General features: G+C 37.9%; 1 protein-coding gene across 8 annotated transcripts in view; it reads right to left on the bottom strand.

The window, feature by feature from the left end:
* Positions 1 to 8,295: 8,295 nt before the first annotated feature.
* GHR (growth hormone receptor) overlaps positions 8,296 to 19,242 on the bottom strand; it is a 150,731-nt gene continuing 139,784 nt past the window's right edge. For 7 of the 8 annotated variants that reach the window (XM_038125367.1, XM_038125369.1, XM_038125362.1 and 4 more), the window contains 4 exons: positions 16,784 to 16,955; positions 14,172 to 14,262; positions 11,369 to 11,438; positions 8,296 to 11,110 (listed from right to left, as the gene is read on the bottom strand). In XM_038125367.1, the coding sequence (XP_037981295.1) occupies positions 10,148 to 11,110; positions 11,369 to 11,438; positions 14,172 to 14,262; positions 16,784 to 16,955 (1,296 nt within the window). In that variant the 3' untranslated portion in view covers positions 8,296 to 10,147. The remainder of the gene's footprint in view (positions 11,111 to 11,368; positions 11,439 to 14,171; positions 14,263 to 16,783; positions 16,956 to 19,242) is intronic. The other variant, XM_038125364.1, reaches the window with a different exon arrangement.

Below are 19,242 nucleotides of genomic sequence, written 5' to 3'. Positions count from 1 at the left end.
TAAAATCTCATGGTTAGTCATGGGCTTGAGCAGTGTTTTAGTGATCTTTGTGCCATTTTGATGGTCTTTACAGCCTTCTGTACAACCCTAGCCATCTCAAATGGATGTGTCAGATTCTTTCACTGAATTAAACTTTGCAAGATTCAATTCAGTTTACAAAATTATTTGTTTTGTCTTCTTCTGAAGAACACAGAGAATTAAGAGCATAGGTTTTAACCTGCTCTAGACTGCCAGAGCACTCATCCCAGTGTTTGGCAAAGTATCGCATTGACTTTAGTGTCAGACTGCAGAGTAGCTTTATAAGATGGTAGTATAAATTGTACTCTCATGTATCTGGGGCATCAATGTACTATTTGACATGTTATATTCCTTTTGACAAAAGGATTTGTTTTTCTGGTTTAGGAGATGAAAGCTGGCAGAAAGGGTGTTTGGTATAGAAGTACACATTTCTGTTGCATTCTCCAAAATGTTTAAATTTGTCCAAACAATGAAAGCAGAAATATACACAAAATACATACAAATACATGTTTATTTGTACTGGGTTTGCATGGCCAAGTTTTGGTAGCGGGGGAAGAGTGGGGAGATCTACAGGAGTGGCTTCTTTGAGATGCTGCCCGAAGCTTTCCCTATGTCTGTCAGAGCCAGTGCGTGCAGGTTCCAAGACGGACTCTCTGGTGGCCAAGACCAATCCCATCAGGGACAGTAGAACCACCTCTGTGATAATGTATTTAAAAAGGAAAAAAGTTACTGTGCAGTTGTAACTGTGCTCAGAGAAGAGAGGAGTGAGAATATGAGAGAGGAACAGCTCTGCAGAAACCAAGGTTAGTGCAGAAGGAGGGGCTGGAGGTGCTTCAGGCAGTGGAGCAGATTCCCCTGCAGCCCGTGCTGAGACCCTGGCGAGGCAGCTGTGCCCCTGCAGCCCTTGGGGGTCAATGCCAGAGCAGGTGGATGCCCAAAGGAAGGCTGTGACCCTGTGGGAAGTCCGTGCTGGAGCAGGCTCCTGGCGTGGTGTGGCAGGTTTGCTGGTAGGACCAGTGACCCTGTGGGGGAGCCGTGCTGGAGCAAGCTGTTCTTGAAGAACTCCACCCCATGCAAAAGGACCTGTGCTGGAGCAGTTCATGAAGAACTGCAGCTCATGGGAAGGACTGACGCTGGAGAAGTTAATGGAGAGCTGTTTCCCATGGGAGGGACCCCACACTGAAGTAGGGGAAGGACTCTTCTCCCTGAGCAGCAGCAGGAGCAATATGTGGTGATGTGACCATAACCCCCATTCCTATCTCCCTGCTCCACTGCTGGGGAGGAAGTAGAGCTGGGAAAGGAGGGAGGTGTGGGTGGAAAGTGTTTTTAGGATTTGTTTTATTTCTCATCCTGCCCTGGTTTTGATTTGTAATAAATTCAGTCTATTTCCCCCAAGTCAAGTCTGTTTTTCCTGTGATAATTGATGAGTGATCTCTGTTTTTATTTCAGTTGCAGAGGGGAGTCATAGAGCATCATTGGTAGGTACCTGTCATCCAGCCAGGGTCAACACACCACATTATTGAGTATAGTAATATAGTAGAACACATTAAAATGGATGAATATATAAAATATATATTTATGTTTATGAGCAAATATACCTGCTAAAACAGTATCTGTAGCCATAAAAATCACCTCAGCGAAAAAAGTTTATTTCATGTGTGTTACCTAAGTATTGGCATAGGAGTCTTAAGGGGAAAAAAAAAATATTCATTTACTTTCAGCATGTGTTTTAGCTGTTATTTTCTTCAGAAACAGAACAGAAATTTCTGTTCACAAAGTATTTTTTTCTTCTGTTCTTGTGTCTTTTTGCTTGTCAAAGGATGACCTAATCTCTGCTTTATAGCTTCAGTAGTTGAAAAAAAAAAAGGTTTAGCATTAGTGATTATGGTATGTATTAAAATAAAAGTTTCATTTTTTGTAACTTGAGACTGGTAGACAGTAAATTTCTAATGTTCCGTATATGAATCCCATACCTGGCAGTTTTAACAGGAATGTTCTGTGATGCAATATGAACAAAAAAAATAAAAGGAAAAAAAGGAAGGTAAACACGAGCTGATTGGCAAGTGAAATCTCCTTAAATGTGTATCACTCAGTGAATCTGTGAAAACTCACACAATCTTCTTTGTGAGCTGTTTTACATGTCCAATGTAAAATGGCTTTGGTTTGCCTTGAGAAATAACTTCCCAAATTACTACAGATGGAAAACTAGGTCACTGTATCTTGCTGTCTACAGGTCTTTGTCTGGAATGGCCCTAGTTCCTCTGCAGAATAACTCATAATAAAATACTTAGCCATATGGAATGGAGGTAGCCTGTTCCAGTGCTTTGTTGTGAAGACTGGTGTGTGCTGTTTCCAAGAGGAAAAAAGCCTCTTGTATATCATTAGAGTCTGAGACCTTTGCAGTCATTTAGCTGGTCAGAACAACACTTTTGTTTTAGAAGTTTCAACCATCACTCAAGCAGGAGGGAAAGCTTTGATTTGTAGCAGAGCTTTTTGCTCTTTTTCTGACCTGTATTTTTTTTTCATAGATCACAGAATCATAAAATGCCCTGGGTTGGAAGGGGCCTTAAAGGTACTGTAGTTCCTACCCCATGGTGTGGCTAAGGACACTTTTTGCTGGGTCAGGTTGCTTAGAACTCCATCCAGCCTGTCCCTAAAGACTTCCAGGGATGGGACAGCCACAGCTTCTCTGGATATGTATGTATCTATGGCAAAACAGAAATCAAATACCTAGACTAAATAATTTAACTACATTAAAATAAAAGTTTAATCTATGCTACAGGGAAGAGAGTGTCTATCTATATTCAGTTATTCTTGTGCCCTGAGTTCTTTAGTAGTCAAGTATTCTTCATTAGAGTGTATCGATGTCATCCATTTGAAGCCACTTCCATAGAGAATGTAATTATGCAAAACCAGGTTCTTGATCTTGCTGAAAATCTTGAAGTCATTAGTATAATTTTATCCTCAGAAGATTATCACTTTGCAAATTACTATTTATTATTTATACTGCATCCATGTCAGCATTCCAATCATGTCAAAACTCTATACTGCAAGCCATGGTGAAAGCCTACAAAAACTCACAGTCTTTTCTTGGAAGCATTTAGCAGATATTCTATCCACTTTAAATAGGATATGACAAAGATGACTGATGGACCTCAGAGATGAAGAATAGTAGAGAAAGAAGAATGAACTCAAGAGAAGTAATTTTGTTGCTTCCTGCCTTTCTAAGTAATCTCACATGTATTCCTGTGCTTTCCCATCTACATTGGATTTATCTTTCTGTTGTATGCTGATGGGTCAAACGATTATAATGTCAATTTTAAGCAAAAATGTAACAATTATATTCTTACAATTTATTTGTAATTCTGGATCTCTTGTACTTTTAAAGTAATGCTGAATTTCTGACCTAGTTTTCTTGTACATCTAAAAAAACCAGGATGATAGTGAGTTTTTAAACCATGTATACATCTGGCAAGGAGCGTATTATCTGAAATACATTTCTCTGAAATCACAGAATATTCCAAGATGGAAGGAACCCAGAAGGATCACCAGCTCTAAGGTGAATGCCCCATATAGGGATCAAACCTATGATCTCAGTGTTGTTAGCACCATGCTCTAACGGTGCACATAGGATGTTTTGTAAGGGAGTACATTTTCCAGCAATTATCAAATCTTGTCTTGTTGATCCTATCTGAAGCTGTCCATTTGGATGGTATTTTCTTTGTTTTCTTACTTATCCCTCCATTGACTATTGGTCCTTCTCCTATGGAAGTTAAACCGTGGGGGCACTCTTGTGAGAAAGGAATACTTGTGCCTTGTGCATAATTTACTACATCATTCCCTGTGGAATCAGAAATGCAACTTGTAAAGACATACATGTGTCTATTGTATTTTCAGTGCCAAGCTGAAAGCTTGCATTTTGCTTCTAAATAGTAATTTAATACATTCCTCAACAAAGTAAATTCAGAAGGTTGTTGTAATTGATCGTTTGGTGATTAGTAGAGATCAGCTAACTAATACTAACCATATTCAAAAGAAAGTGACACAATTTTGCCATTATTTATATTATAAAATCAAGAGACCATGTGTCCCTGGAGCTTTTAATAAAATAGGTCATTCTTTGGCTAGTCTGTTCTTGGTATCTGACTGTGACTACAAAATGTATGAACCCTAACTAATAAAATTTTGCATCTTCAAACACAGTAGATTTACAAATCAAATTGCAGTTAACACAGGATCTTGTTGAGAGTTGCACATTGTTCCAGCAGTAGTTTGGCTAGAAAATGTCACTTAAAATTTTCTTGGCATTTCAGGGCACCAGTAAATCTCTCTCATTCCACCAAAAAATATGCTGCGAGAAAGAAAGAATTCCACAACATAGTTAAAAACTTGGCTTAAGGAACCTGACAGAGCTAGGCCACAGGTGGAGGATAGGATGCCCATCAGGATCTCTGGGTAGCAACCACACCTCAGATGTGCTCAGATGTCTGTTGAAGAAGGGTTGGACCTACTCAATTGGTATCACAGTTTTAGCTAGAAATCATGTTGTCTTTAGTAAATTTCCAAGCCTGAGCCTTACTCTTCCAAGGAAAATACATTGAGTTGGCTCACAGAATTAGTTCCTGAAGGAGTTTTTCATTCAGAAGGGCAAGGTTGGTATTTCCTCTGTAACTTGAGACTATAGCACTGTACATGCTACACAGATAATTGCTGGGAAAAAGATCTGAAAAGTTTTAGTATGAGGAAGTTAACTGACACTGTATTGTTCTTATGTCTTTCTAATATATTATTGTAAGGTTTTATATTCAAGGGAAGTAATATATATTAAAAAGAAAAATCTGTTGAAGTTACTACTAAAAAAAAAAAAAAAGAAAATACAAGTCAGTTTCCTGGTTTGTCTAGCTCTCAGGTGTCTGTTATGGAGCAGATTTAATTTCCTTCAGTATGAGCTCAAAAGCAGACCAGGGACAGTAGTGGGACCATCCTTTGTAGCATTGTGATGGGAAGCTATAGAAAGTTGTAATCATAAGCTCATCAACTTTGATTTTACTCCCACTAAGCCTTCTGCAGACTTTTATTTCTTCCAGAGTCAAGGAGGGGAGTTCACCTAGGTTCTCTCACAAATTACCACATGAAGTGGCATGATCTTCTTTCTCAGCCTAATTGCAGGAAGCTAATGTATCATTAGTCAGCTAATTTTCATATATTAAAGAAGCTTATATTATGCAAAAGAAATACCAAATACAGTAGTGATAAAAAATTAAACCTGTCAAACAGTGTGCCAGTTTACTAGATGCATCGATTTTAATAACTGCATCTGCTTATCCTACTGACTGCTGGCAGCCGCTCTGCTGTGCCTGTTTCTCTGACACCACTGGTACAGTTTCTCTTCTGCTTCTGCATGTTACCTACTCTAATAGCCCTGATTAGAGCAGATAAGGCAGCACTCCCTCAATACAGTTATGTCAGAGTGTTTAAGCAGTATCCTAATCACAGAAATGGATTTGGACTACATCTTGCTTCTCTGTGGCCTGAGGGCATGGTTTCTATGGCAGTTAAAGCACTGACTGTGTATGCAATGAATAATGATTAGTCAGAGAGAAGAATTTGTACTGCTAAATTACATTTAGACAGAGTCAGTTCCAAGAGAGAACTATATCCACTTGTATCTCCTCAAAGTCAATTGATTTTAAAAGCTGGTTAAATTCTTACCAATTCCACCATCTTGGTGAAATAGATATTCTAAGTTAAACTGAAAAACTGGTATTGCAAAACTAAGATTCTTTAGTGTTTACTTCTTTTCCCACCACCCAAGTTTGCATTCCTTCTGAAATAAAAATATTATCATGCTCCAAACATTTCCACAGAATTCACAGGATGTCTAGGTTGGAAAAGACCTTAAAGATCATTGAGTTCAACTCATGCTCTACACCTCAACTAAACCATGGCACCGAGTGCCACATCCAGTCTTTTTTTCAACACATCCAGGGATGGTGACTCCATCACCTTACCAGGGAGGCCATTCCAGATCTTTATGACTCTTTCAGTGAAAAACTTTTTCCTAATGTCCAATCTATATTTCCCCTGATGCAGCTTAAGACTGTGTCCTCTCATTCTGTCAGTTGCTGCCTGGAGAAAGAGACCAACGCCCACCTGACTACAACCACCTTTCAGGAAGTTGTGGAGAGCGATGAGGTCACCCGAGTCTCTTTTCTTCAGGCTAAACACCCCCAGCTTCCTCAGTCGTTCCTCACAGGGTTTGTGTTCCCAGCCCCTCACCAGCCTCGTTGCCCTCCTCTGGATGTGCCCAAGAGTCTCAATGTCCTTCCCAAACTGAGGGACCCAGAACTGGACACAGCACTCAAAGTGTGGCCTCACCAGTGCCGAGTATAGGGGAAGAATGACCTCCCTGCTCCTGCTGGCCACACTGTTCCTGATGCAGGCCAGGATGCCTTTTTTCTCCCTTTTCTCCTTTTTCATCTCAGATCAGGTAGTCTGCATCAGGCACTCCTGTTTTTTGTCTGGTAATAGGCCCCTGAGCAAATCTCATAGGAAAGAAAGTTGCCTGTGGCTAAATGTCATATGGTTTGAAGTTTTTCTTTGAACCAGAGAATTAGTTCCCATTCATACAACTATGCTGATGTATATGAAATTAAATATACTAAACTGTAAATGACAGCAAAGTGTTCCCAATAGAGACTGCCATCATTAAATCAAAGCATTTCTAGAATTACAGCAGGTCTAAAGAGCACTCAACTCTTCTTTAATACTTCATTTTTAAATAGAAAACATACCTTGTATAATGTTAATTTTCATTCAGATTGAACAGCTCTCATAATCTGCTGATCTCACTCCCTGTATCATAAATCAGAAAAAATATTTCACCCTAAGTAGTAAAGAATAGTATTGTAAGTCATTATGTTTGACAAAATTATTTCTTATGCTAATGGAAACTGGTATAGATGATGCTTTTTTTCAGTTTCTTGTAACACTAAGCCTTGGAAATTTACATTTTCTTTGATGGATAAAAAGAGGCTCAAATCCAAACCTTTCCAAACCAAGGTGGCTTCTTGCTAACACCAACAGACAGGCAGCAGAGCAACTTGAGTCCTTGCTTTTGAGAACCAACATGGTTTCTGAATAGAGATACTAGAACAGATTAAACTCTGCCGGGTAATCTATGAACTAAGTGTCATTCTAAGAAAGGGAACACGTGCAGGCAGTTTATATGCAGACTGGCCAATGTGTTTGGAGATGGGCTTTAAAGTGAAGGACTTTGGGGATGAGATCCAAAACGGCAACACTCACACCATTCCATCCAGTTAGGAAACAGACCAGGCCCACCAGAGCAGTGACAAATGTTCCCCAGCTGCCTTCAAAGGTAATAACCAACAGGTCCACTACCTCAAGGAGGGGTGCGTGTGTGGTTCTGGTAATTCACCTGCACCCCTCCTGGGAGACCTGCATGCCCAGTTACTTCCCTGGAATGTTTGTAGACCAACGCATGCAGCATAGGGAATAAAAAAGCATTCTAATATGTCATGCTTGGCTGGGTAGATGAGGGGAGAGCAGTGGATGTTAGTCTACCTGGATTTCTGCAAGGCTTTTGAACACTATCTCCCATAACATCCTCACAAGAAGCTCAGGAAGCATGGGTTGATTAGTGGACAATGAGGTGGATTGAGAACTGGCTGGCAGAGCTCAGAGGGTTGTGATCAGCAGTGCAAAGTGCAGTTGGAGGCCTGTAGTCAGCCGTGTTCCCCAAGGCTCACTAGTGGGTCCATCTTGTCCAGCTTATTGATCAGTGACCTGGATGAAGGCACATGGGATGAAGGGACAAGTTTGAGGATGGCACAAGGCTAGGAGGAGGGGTTGATACTCCAAAAGGCTGTGTGAAACCTGGATAGGCTGGAGAGTTGTGTGGAGAGGAACCTAATGAAGTTCCACAAAGGCATATTTGCAGCTGCAAATTTGTAGCTGGGAAAGAATAAACCCCTGCACCAGTACAGGCTGGGGACTAGCCTGCCAATCACAGGATGTTCCAGCAGCATGTAAATGGGTCAGCTAAACTGGCAACACATCTTGGCCGGCTCTGGGTGCAATATGTTCTATGTCTCCATACACATCCATTAGTGAAAACACTGATCACATAAGGCATTGTTTCTATTCTAAGGAAAGTGGCTTTATGCTTTATTCCATGAGAAATACTTGATTTCTCCTAATAAAATCTCTGTTTTCCATTTAAAAAATTAATTATCTGCAAAAAACCACATTGTGTCCAGACAGATCAAAGACAATACATTTATTAAACTTTGAGAAAAACAAACAAAACACTAACATAGAGAAAGTTAAATAGAAACTGAAAGACACATCTTCTGACCGGCATATCATGGCTTGTGTGACCAGTAAAGTACCAAAATGACATTCTGAGTTTGACTGAGGTATTTAACTATTTTTGGCAATAGAAACAGAGTAAGAAACTTCTTTCAAACACACACATAGGCATTACTTGCATTAGTGTCTATCATCTATGAAACTTTATATGAAACTAAATAATGCAGCTGTTAGAAAATTATAGCAGCAAATTAGCAGAATATCTAATGCACATTTACCATAAAGTACGTGCTAAACTTAAAAATCCCACCCAGTAGTTGGGCCCAGTTGTGTAGCACTTGGTCACAAAAAGAGCATCAGTGAGTTCAGTTGGAGACATCATAAGCAAGACCTGAATTTGTTGCACATCATACACTTCTGTTCAAATCAGAGTAAAGAAATGAATGTTCCTATTTGCCTTCTATGAAGAACCTTGCTGTGATGAAACCATGGCCTAGGAAGATAACTCCTGAAACAATAAGAGTTAATTGCAAAGCTCTGTCAGGTTCTTGACACATGCAAGAACAAAGAGAGCTTCCCCACTGAGTTTCAGTTCTCTCCTTTCCTTCTGAAAGTCTGCCTAACACGGTCAGAGGAGATGCTGTTAGGCTGCAAAAACAAAAACCACGTTTGAACAATACTGCACTTGATCCCCTTGTTCCACTGTAGTATTTTAATCCTGTTATATATTTAAAAATTAACTGCTGGCTAACTTCTGAAGTCCTTAATTTATTTTTTTTAAATAAAGACTTTATGTGGCACAGACTAATAAATGTAATAATGATACCTTTGGCTCTGGAAGGGCTTCAAAAGTTGGTCAAATATGAAGATATTATGCTGCTAAGTTATCAGAGCTTATTCACATCTTTTCAAAAATATTCAGTGAAAATTTAGTTGCACAGTGTTTAATACTGTGGTCAACAAGATTTTGTTTATAAAAAGTGTATTATTATTACCATTAGCTAGAATCTGATGAGGAACAGAATAATTTGCTGTATGCTGTATATTTTAAAATTTTACAAAGAACTTTAAATTGCATGTATATTTCTATAATACTTACCATAAGAAAGTAATACAATCAGTTACTTTTAAGTTCCTACAATATTCCAAAATCTTTATATAGGTTTCTTTGGAGGTATAAAATGGCTCTGTAAAAACCTATTTTTTCTTTTAGCTGTGAACAAAATTCTTAAAAACAGAAAACTCCTTTTTAGGACTGCAGCAATTACATTACTTAAATGGGTCACCATAATTGAACTACAATATTTGGTGTAGTAGAAAATATTTATGGTTTTATGACCAGAGTATTAAAATATATTTTACTAATTTATATAAATCAAAATAGATGTGTTATTTAGTCAAGCTACTTTTGTGTTCTCACCTGTATGATCAGTTCCCAACTATTGATATAAAGATCTCTGCCAACAGCAGTTTTTCTAAATTCTTACACTTTAAACCACCTGATTTTTAGCTTTATCAAAATGCACAATTTACTGTACATTAAACAGTAATTTCAATGTTTAATTTCACAAAAATCAACACCCACAAGAACAAGACAAAACAACCTCAAGACAAATTCATAGATAATATTTACAGAACACAATAGGAATATTTGGATGTATATTTTACGCTGCAACATTTCAGATAAAATTATAGGAACCACGAAAAACTTTTAGACTTCATTTTGGTTTCAGCATACAAGCCCAAAACTGACTCTCTGCTGTGAAACACTACACATACCTAGTGAAAAAAAGAGCTATGGCATGATTTTATTCAGCTGGTCTGTGCTCACATAGCCACAAGACACATTGAACTCCTTGTCGGGCACCGTCAGCGCAGTGGCGTTGAGCACAAGGCCTTGTGGAGACTGAACGATGTGGATCGACGTATAGTCTGCGACAGGCATCTCTGAACTTGGGGGTGCTGCTGTTGAAGCTCCAAGACTGGCAACAGTAGTGGTAAGGCTCTCTGTGGTGAAGTAACCATCTTCATTATAGCCTTGTTCCTGAACATGTGGCTCATTCTCTTCGTGGGAAGTCACAGCAATGCATTTTTTCACATCTGCCTCACAGAAATAGGTGTTGTCCATGGTGAAGCTTTGTTCTGTGCAGACTTCACGCTGTGCTCTCCCCAGCTTGGATTTCTGCCCTGGTGAAAGTACAACCCTGCCTGCTGGGGTAATATCACTCACTTGAGCATAAAAGTCAGTACTTGCCAGTGAATTCTGGTTGCTTATCTGGGTATGGGCTGATGGACGGGGTGACTCAACACTGTCTCCAAAGGGTGCCCACTGGTGGCTGTTTTCAGACTGAGAATTCCTATGCTGGCGTTGCAGGTCTGTGTTGGCAAGGCTTGGAAGTGACTCATCATTATCTTGTCTGTCAAGGCACAAGAGATCTTCTTCTTTTTCAGTAGCCTTTTTGAACTGATCACTATCAGAGGTGGCATCACATGTGTCGCTTGCGCTGAAGTCTGTCTCTGGAATATCTGGTTCACAACAACTGGCCCGGCCAGAGTCATCATCCTTTGCTCCCAAGGAACTGTGAGATTTCAGATGATCTTCACTCAGGAGCCTATCAGTGTCTGAGGCTCTGTTCTTTTCATCAGGGTCTTCTATGTCCAACTCAATAAACTCAACCCACAAGTCATCACTGTATAGCTGTGTCTTGTAGTTGTCATGGCAGGCTAAGATGGAATTCACTTCTTCTAGCTTTCCTTTCTACAAAGCAAATAAAAAATAATTTTATAAAGGAAGTAATAGAAATGCTTGTCCTTTTTATAATATTGACTAATGTAAAGATGACTGTAGTTATGTAAAAATTGCAAAGGGATTAAAAATTATTTTACGCAAACTAATTCTATGGCAACTCCCCAGATGTTAGAATTTCCTTCCACAAAACTTTTCTGCCTGGGACAACAGTTGTCATCTGCTACTACTACAAAGATTCTCACTGTAGATTTTAGAGTTTAATATTACCTTCAAAAGATCTGGATCAATCCCTTTAATCTTTGGAACTGGCACAGGAGGAAAAATAAGCATTTTTAACCTGAAAAATAAAAGGAATTTAATTGACAGTGGTCTTTTTTGAGGAGGTTAGAAAGAAGACAGGCTAATATTGCATTTATATTGAATTAATTCAAAACTTAAATGTTTGAAAATAAAATTTCAAATACTCCTATGGAAAAGAATATTTTCTCTCTTTGCAAATAAAGAAACAAGTTCTCTGACAGCTTTCTTTTTGAAATCACTTAAATTTATGTGGGAATCCATTTTGGAGTCTGGTCTTTGACAATTCAGTGCTGTATAGAAAGAGAGTAAATTCCTAGAGCTCTGTGAATACATTCCTTTTTACATACTTTTCAATGCAACCTGATACAAACCTCAGTATGTGGTGACCTTTCCAAAATTTTTTTCAGGGATACAGTAGCCTTGCATATGCCTAATAAATTTAAATAGGGGAACAGAAAATGGGAATTGGTGGAAAAAGTGAATTACTTTAGAACTGATAAATAAAACCGAAAAATATCTGCAAAAATTTAGGCTAATATTTTGCCAGCTCTATGACAGTTCTGCTTCTTGAGTTATTAGTGCAACAAATAATACATAATTAAGGCAGGGGGTTACCCTTGTGGAGAAAGGTGTAGTAACTTGCTTGGGCATTTGCAGGCTGTGGAGATACCTATTATTCTAATCCTTCATAAAGTGCATTCCTAATTTTTAGGGGACAAAAAACCCCCTCCAAACCAAACCACTCCCTCTGTGCTCCCAATTTTAATAGAAGGATGATTTTCCCTTAATCATAATCCAACAGTACCTGGTCATGCCTGTCTCCTCTATGTTACCTCTCTGCTTCTTTTGCAAACAGATAAACAAAAGGAAAATTCAAAATTCTCTTTATACTGGGTTAATTGCCTGTTTTAGAAAGTAAGGTGTGGAAAATGGTAAATATAAATCCAGATATTAGTTTTACTGCCTTTTTAGGGATGTTGGTGAGGTTCAGAGAGGGTCACAGATGTCTTAAAGAGTGCCTAGAGAGAAATTTAGGCACCTTTGGCTTAAGCATGGCATGTCCAAATTCCTCAGATGTTTCTGGTTTTGTGCAGATCCTCAGTGTTCTGCCCAGAAAGCCTAGTGAGAGTCAGAAATCCAGTAATTTTCCACCTAATCTGGAGAGGCAGTGTGAACTGGTTGGGCTCTCAGGGTTAGGACTTGTGCTTTACAGTTGAATCCACAAATCAGGTATTCTGACAGGACTGGGCATTGCTTCTAATGAAACAGACAAAGAATTTTACCACTCACTGCCTGGAGAAGACATTTGGGAAGGAGAACTGTGCTCTGCTCCTTTCTCAGCTGAGCATAATTCAAGCTCTCATCTCTCAACTCTAATGACCTAAACCTATGGCATCTGTCCTACAGAGACTCGTTCAGGGCCTGTGAGATCATAACAGAGGAAAATATGAATTGGTATATTTCAGAATCAGGAGGAAACCAAGCCTGGATATTTTGCATTATGGAAAACCTATGCAGGCTGCTTCTCTGCAGAACACATTGCCATTTCACCACTAAATGCTCAAGTTTGAAGGAAAGGGCGCACACCCGCAGTCCAGAAAAACTTTCCACATGAGGTCCTCAGTGGAGAAAAGCTTCTTCCAGCACTCATGATTAGCATGGAAGATACTTATAAACTCTGATCAGAGATATGCTCCAGGCTTGAGGATTTTCTGAGACTAAGCCACCTGTTGTTCAGCGTGCTGACCTTAGCTCCTGGTGCTACATGCACATTGCTCCATTCTGACACATCAATCTTTTGTCATGAATTGTATCAGCGGCCTTGCTCTTAAATCTGGGATTGAGATGCTATTGCAGGGAATGGCTTCCTGAAATTAAATTCTGTCAAAGCATAGAGATTGGCTAAATAAAAAATTACTGCTTAATAAAAAAAAAAAAACTTTTTTAGATCTGCTCCAAATGCACCATATTGTTTTAATTTCAGAATGTGAAATGAAATTTCACCATTTTTTGGTATGTGCAAAACTACTCAGTGCTCGTTTTCAAAGTGTATACACAAAACCATTGACAACACGCATGTGTGCACTGGGTCTTGACCATGGTGTTGCTCCATAGTGTACAACAGTACTGATATGACACCCCAGCTGAATTCTGCCAAAACCTATCCCTGAAAACACATATTAGGGGATTAATTAAAGACCTGTTATTTTTATGAATGTTTCATTCTTTCATTTTTGTACATGACACCATTTTATAATTTTTACAAACAATGCAATTCTGTGCTTAAGTTTCATTTTATTCCTGTTATCTACAGGAACTGCAATTTATCCACAGAGACCAAATATTGCCGTATGACTCAATCTCTTTCCCTTGGCTTCAAGAAGTACAGTTTAGTGGAATGGTCTAAGAACAAAATCAAATACATAGACATAGGTTTGTATGAAACTTTTGAACAGCATGTGAATAAAAACCATTATGTTCAAAATTTGAGCGAACTTAAAAAACAGCCCCCTTCAAAGCGTAAGGAAATCAATCATGTAAATTCTGCAGAATAAAATGTACTGCAGTGAAAGAAGAAGATCAAGATAATCAGATTCCCCATGCTGAAGGCCCCATACATACTAATTCCAGCTATATGTAATTTACAAGAATAGACAAAAATGCTCAAAATGGTTCCTTGTTCCCCAAATTTGAAATAATTGAAATTTTTTTTTAAAATTTTATTTTTAGGCTACAGGTACATAAAATCCAACAAAGAAAAAGTCTCTACCTTGGTTGTTTAGACAGCATGATGGAGATCACTGTCACAGCCAGCCCACACACTCCGAAGACAACAACTAAGAACCATGGAAACTCAACTTCTGAAACAACAAAACATGAACATATAAGCAGGAATCTTCATCTCTGTCACATCTTTAACTTAGCCTTGTCTTCCACCACCTGAGGATTCCAAAGTGGTAAAAATTGTTGAAAATTTTTGTTACTTAAATGGGATAGTTCTATGTTCAGCAGAAATAAAAATGTGCTTTTGTCCTAGTTCTGGCCAGCACTTGGAGGTTCTTGGATACCACCTCATGTCATGGCTAGGGGCAGACAAAGGGACTCCCTGCCTTCCAAGAAGAAGGGGAGTCACCACAACTTCTGGTTGAAAAATGTGGTGACATTGTCTGACATTGCTCGTATTCTCTGCAGTGAGCATCTCTCACTCAGAGGGTGTGAACCACCCTCTCTTTTGTATACTTTTGCTATTAATATTGCTTCTTTTATTGTTTGTTTTCTTATCTCATTTCTGTTTTCAGTAAACTGCTCATAGCTTGACCTGTGATCTTCATTTTTTTGTTATCAGTTTTTGTTATCAGTCCTCAACTCCTTCCCACTGGAGCAGAAAGGGGAAGAGGGACTGAGTGAGCAGGGTGTGGTTTGGGAGAGCCTCAGTCGCGGCACTGAATTGGGAAGTATCATTCCTAATCCATGGCAGCTTTTGGTCTCAGCAGTTTCCATGCATTTATGAGTCCACTGAGACTTCTTGCTAAACCAGACTGATTTCATAAATCTAAACAAGATCTTAATAAAGATAATGTCTATAGCAAAACCAGCCATGAGGAACATTCTGCCTGCTTGGAACATGGCATCAGTAGTTCTGAGGGCATTTAATGCCACAGACCATGATAATACTTGTTTATTCAAGCTGAGAGAACATTACTAATAGCACACAAAATCACAAGCAAACTATTTTTCTCTCACAAAAACTAAGGTATGGTGGTATCAAAAAACATACCACTTCACTTTCTAAAGGCTGAACATTAATTATTTTGTGAACCAACAGAATCAACTGAAAAAACCTTTTATTTACCTTTCAGATGGCTACAAAGGATTTAGAAATTAATTGAGAAATGCAATTTAGTAGAAATGAAGAACAATGCTGATAAATGAACTGTTTTATCTCTTAAATACTAGCAATTCCATTATTCTTAATATTACATTGTAAATTACAAAGTATAGAGAAATTTTTTCTAGCTTTAGTCTTAGATTTTTCTCATTTTTTCATAATTTAAAATTTCCTACAGAAATTTCAATCTTATTTTTTTGGGCCAAAGAACACTGGACAGAAAGATTTAGAATTCATATGATTAAAAATGACCTTTCAGAGAAAAAACATAATAAGAAATTCAGGTACAAGTTTGAGCTCTGTGTTCCCAGCTCAGATTTTGACAAGACATGCTTTCAGGCATCAATAAGTCCTGTATGGATATGTCTGTGTTAAACAGGTCTCTATTTGAGTAACTCATTATCACATCAGTGAGACCAGCAAGTATCCAGCTCCTTCAAGAAGTTAGAACATTGCATTAGAAGACTTTAAATCATTAATCCATGAAACGTATCTAAAGTTTAATTCTGTGCTCCTGAAAGTGACACAAAAAAGAAGAAAAAAAAAATTCTCAATCAAATCAGCTCACTGCTGCTGTGTGAGGCGTGGGGATTAGGATCACCTTGGAGAATCTGAGTTGCAGTGACTGAAGAAAATTGGCCTTAGGATGGCCTTAGATTTTCCAAGTATTTTAACTTTATTCATATGAAAACCATGTCCACTTAATGTGGATAAGGTTAATAAAAAAATGCCACATGTACAGAACATTAACTGTTCCTATAAATTGGAAATTAGAACTAATAATAGGAAGAACTAAAAAGGAGAATCTAGCCAGGTTTTGAAAGATAAGAGTTACAGGTTGTTTTATATAACACCGTCACTAATAACCTGGAAAATGATGTGAAGAAGCTTGTTAAAATTACTTGTTAAAGACCTCATATTTTGAAGACTTAATTTAGTAGCTCAGACCTGAGAACACTTCTGGAAAAGGCACTGTTACATTCCTTCAATAGAAAAAATGTGATCCTCTATGGCTGATTTTTCTTCTGTCTTTAACAGCACTTGAAAATGAGTACTAGTCATAAGCAAGAATGAGAAAAATCTCACTGCCCTTGATAGTATATCAGGATGATTAAAAAAGCTCAGAATTCTAGAAAAAGAATTTAGCCAACAGTATTACAACAAATCACACTTCTTCTCTTCCTAACTGAAGTGCTCATTTTAGATGATGAAGTATGAGATTTAATTCTGGTTTAGACTCTATGAGAGGTGCAATAGCAGTTACTTCTGATTCTTAAAGCTATTTGTATTTCTGCTCTCTGATGATCTGTGAAACAGTCTTGCTGAGTTTACTTCTGAACATGTATATGGAACTTGAACATTCTGAATCTCCCCAGATGATTCTCATGTAGTAGGCTGGAATGTATTCAATCACATAACATGGCTAAAACCACTCTCCACCCCACCCCTGAAAAGACAAAAATCACAGGTGTAAAAACACTTTGCTTATTTACCTTCTGTACAATGATCACATCCAATGCCTATTTGAGAAAATGATACATAGAGGATTTCACTGAACTCCCCGAATTTTTCAGAAGTTCGTTGTCTTGATCGGATTCGTATCTCATAATCTCTTGCTGTCTTCAGAGAGTACAGTGGAACCATTGTTGAGAGCCTGGGTTTTAACTGTAAAGACAGAAGAACTGTGATTTATTTGTTTGCGTTGTACTGGAAATTTTACACTGCTGCTTGATTTATGAAGGCATTTTTGCTACTCAGCATTTTAAGGATAGCACAAGAAGAGTTCAGAGAACATTCACACCATTTACTGTCAACTTAGTAGTCATCAGGCATTTCTGTGATTCAGGGGACCAAAAGCAGAGAATCCAAGCTCTGTGGATACAGTCAGTGAAGAAAGGCAGCTTCCCTCAGTTACATGCCATAAGTAGGTGGTGTGAACATCTTTCACTGATCTTTCAGGTTGTAAATCCTTTTTACTGTTATAACACAACATTACTGATTGCAGAATGCCAAAAATGCTGTTAAAACAACATGGGAGTTCTATAAGTACTGCAATCTCCACTACAGATTTAATGGCTATAACCAAACATAGTGCATGTTATAAATGTTTTTATTCGGAAAACAATGTATAGGCCCCCAAAATTTCCAGCTACATACAAAATGTGATAATGGAGACTGTGTGACAGCTGGCATCAGATTGTGATCTTTGAAACTTCTATATTAGCTGAAACATACTTAGATATTGCTGAATATCAAACTGTTTAGGAAATCACATTGAAGGTCTTAATAGGTGAAATTTCTGCCTTTTCTATTACTCCAAGAATATGCATTTTCATTCCAATAACCCTACAGAAGTATACAAAATGAGGAAAATGTGCTCAAAATAGAAATCCATGTGGCAGATATTATATTCTACTTTTACTTCAGAATCAAATATGATACCAGAAAAAAAGCATCATGGCTAGAACTTAAAATATCTGGAAAACAGCAGCCTTTGGGAATTTGAAGAAAGCTTCAACAATACAGTCCTATAATCTCTATAGCTGCATAACCTAAACTTGAGACGTTATTTGTTGGTAGGTATGATCTCTGGAGTTGTCTGATCCCTGGTGACTCCAGACTCCCATGTTCTTACAACCAACCAGTCAGATTTTGGAGGACACAGACTGCTTTTCTCTCCTAGTAGTCGAGCATTGTGGAGAACCATTGCTGTACATCACCAATGTTTTTAATATTTGAAGAATATCCATTTGGAAACCATTGGGAAGGATATTTAATATATACCTATTTAATGGTATTAAGGCACAAAGAAATAGTTTACTGAAGTTTTACAGGTAAGTTTACATGCATCCCAAATAACAGTGTCACTTAGAAAAAGCCAAGAAGAATAAATCAGAGCCTTTATGAAAGACTCCTGGATGGAGTGGGATGTACGGAGTGGGGAAAGTTCAGCATGAAGTGAATAGATGAACAGCATTTGCCATGGATTAATTCAAGAAAATCCATATGAGAGAGACATCATAAAAGGTAACCAATAATTTGTCTCTGTCTCATGGATACCCATTATGTCAGGGTAGATTTTGTGTGTTTAGAATGTTTCTAAGAAAATAATTTTGGTCCCCTTATCACTATAACTTACTGTTTTAACACTTACTAATTAATGTTAAATCTTCTTTCAATTTAGAAATTATTTATTTTCAATTAGGAAATATATTGAAAAAAATAATAAAGGCTAGGCATGAAAAAGCAATGAATCTTCCCAAAAATATAGAAAAATTGCAAACAAGTCTTAGTAAGGGGGGGGACTTAGTACAGTAATAAGTACTATAAATTAGTTGTTTTAGTAGTTATATGTACAAAGCATTATGGTATACTTAAGCAGTCAAGGCTTATCCTTTGTGTAAAAAACTAGTAATAACTAGACATGTATAACTTGACCATGTATAACCAGACATTTATGTCTTAATGTGCTTCAACACTCATTAGAGAAGGCATTTGTAGCAAGGAATTCTAAGAGTGAAATTGTAGCATTGCTCCAATGCTGTCATTCAGAAATTTGCTCTTGTCCTAGGCCAAACCAGGATTTTGTTCAGAAATTTGTCTTTTGTGCTCCCATAGTGTCTCAGTGAATTATGCCATGTTTATATTCTTAAAATGAAAGGCTTATAAAACCTTACACTACAAACAGATTAAGTAGAACATAATCAATAATACTTTGTCTCTTGAGGCAAGTATCACAATCAGGAATTCCTTATCTGTGTTTAGAAAGAACACTGATCTTCAAATCTTTGCTCTCCTGAGAAGAACTATTCTCAAAGCATTCTGGGATTATTGATGGTACTGGAGCAAGACTAAAGCTTTATTAGGGTATTTATATGACTGACATTGAAACTCTTATAAAAAAACCATTAAAATGTGCATTTTTAGAGACATATCTGTATTCTTGCTTTTG

The sequence above is a fragment of the Motacilla alba genome, chromosome Z, assembly GCF_015832195.1.
Source record: "Motacilla alba alba isolate MOTALB_02 chromosome Z, Motacilla_alba_V1.0_pri, whole genome shotgun sequence".
In the NCBI taxonomy this organism is placed as follows: Eukaryota; Metazoa; Chordata; class Aves; order Passeriformes; family Motacillidae; genus Motacilla; species Motacilla alba.
Note: the sequence above shows the minus strand (reverse complement) of the source record. Positions and strands in the feature narration are given on the sequence as shown.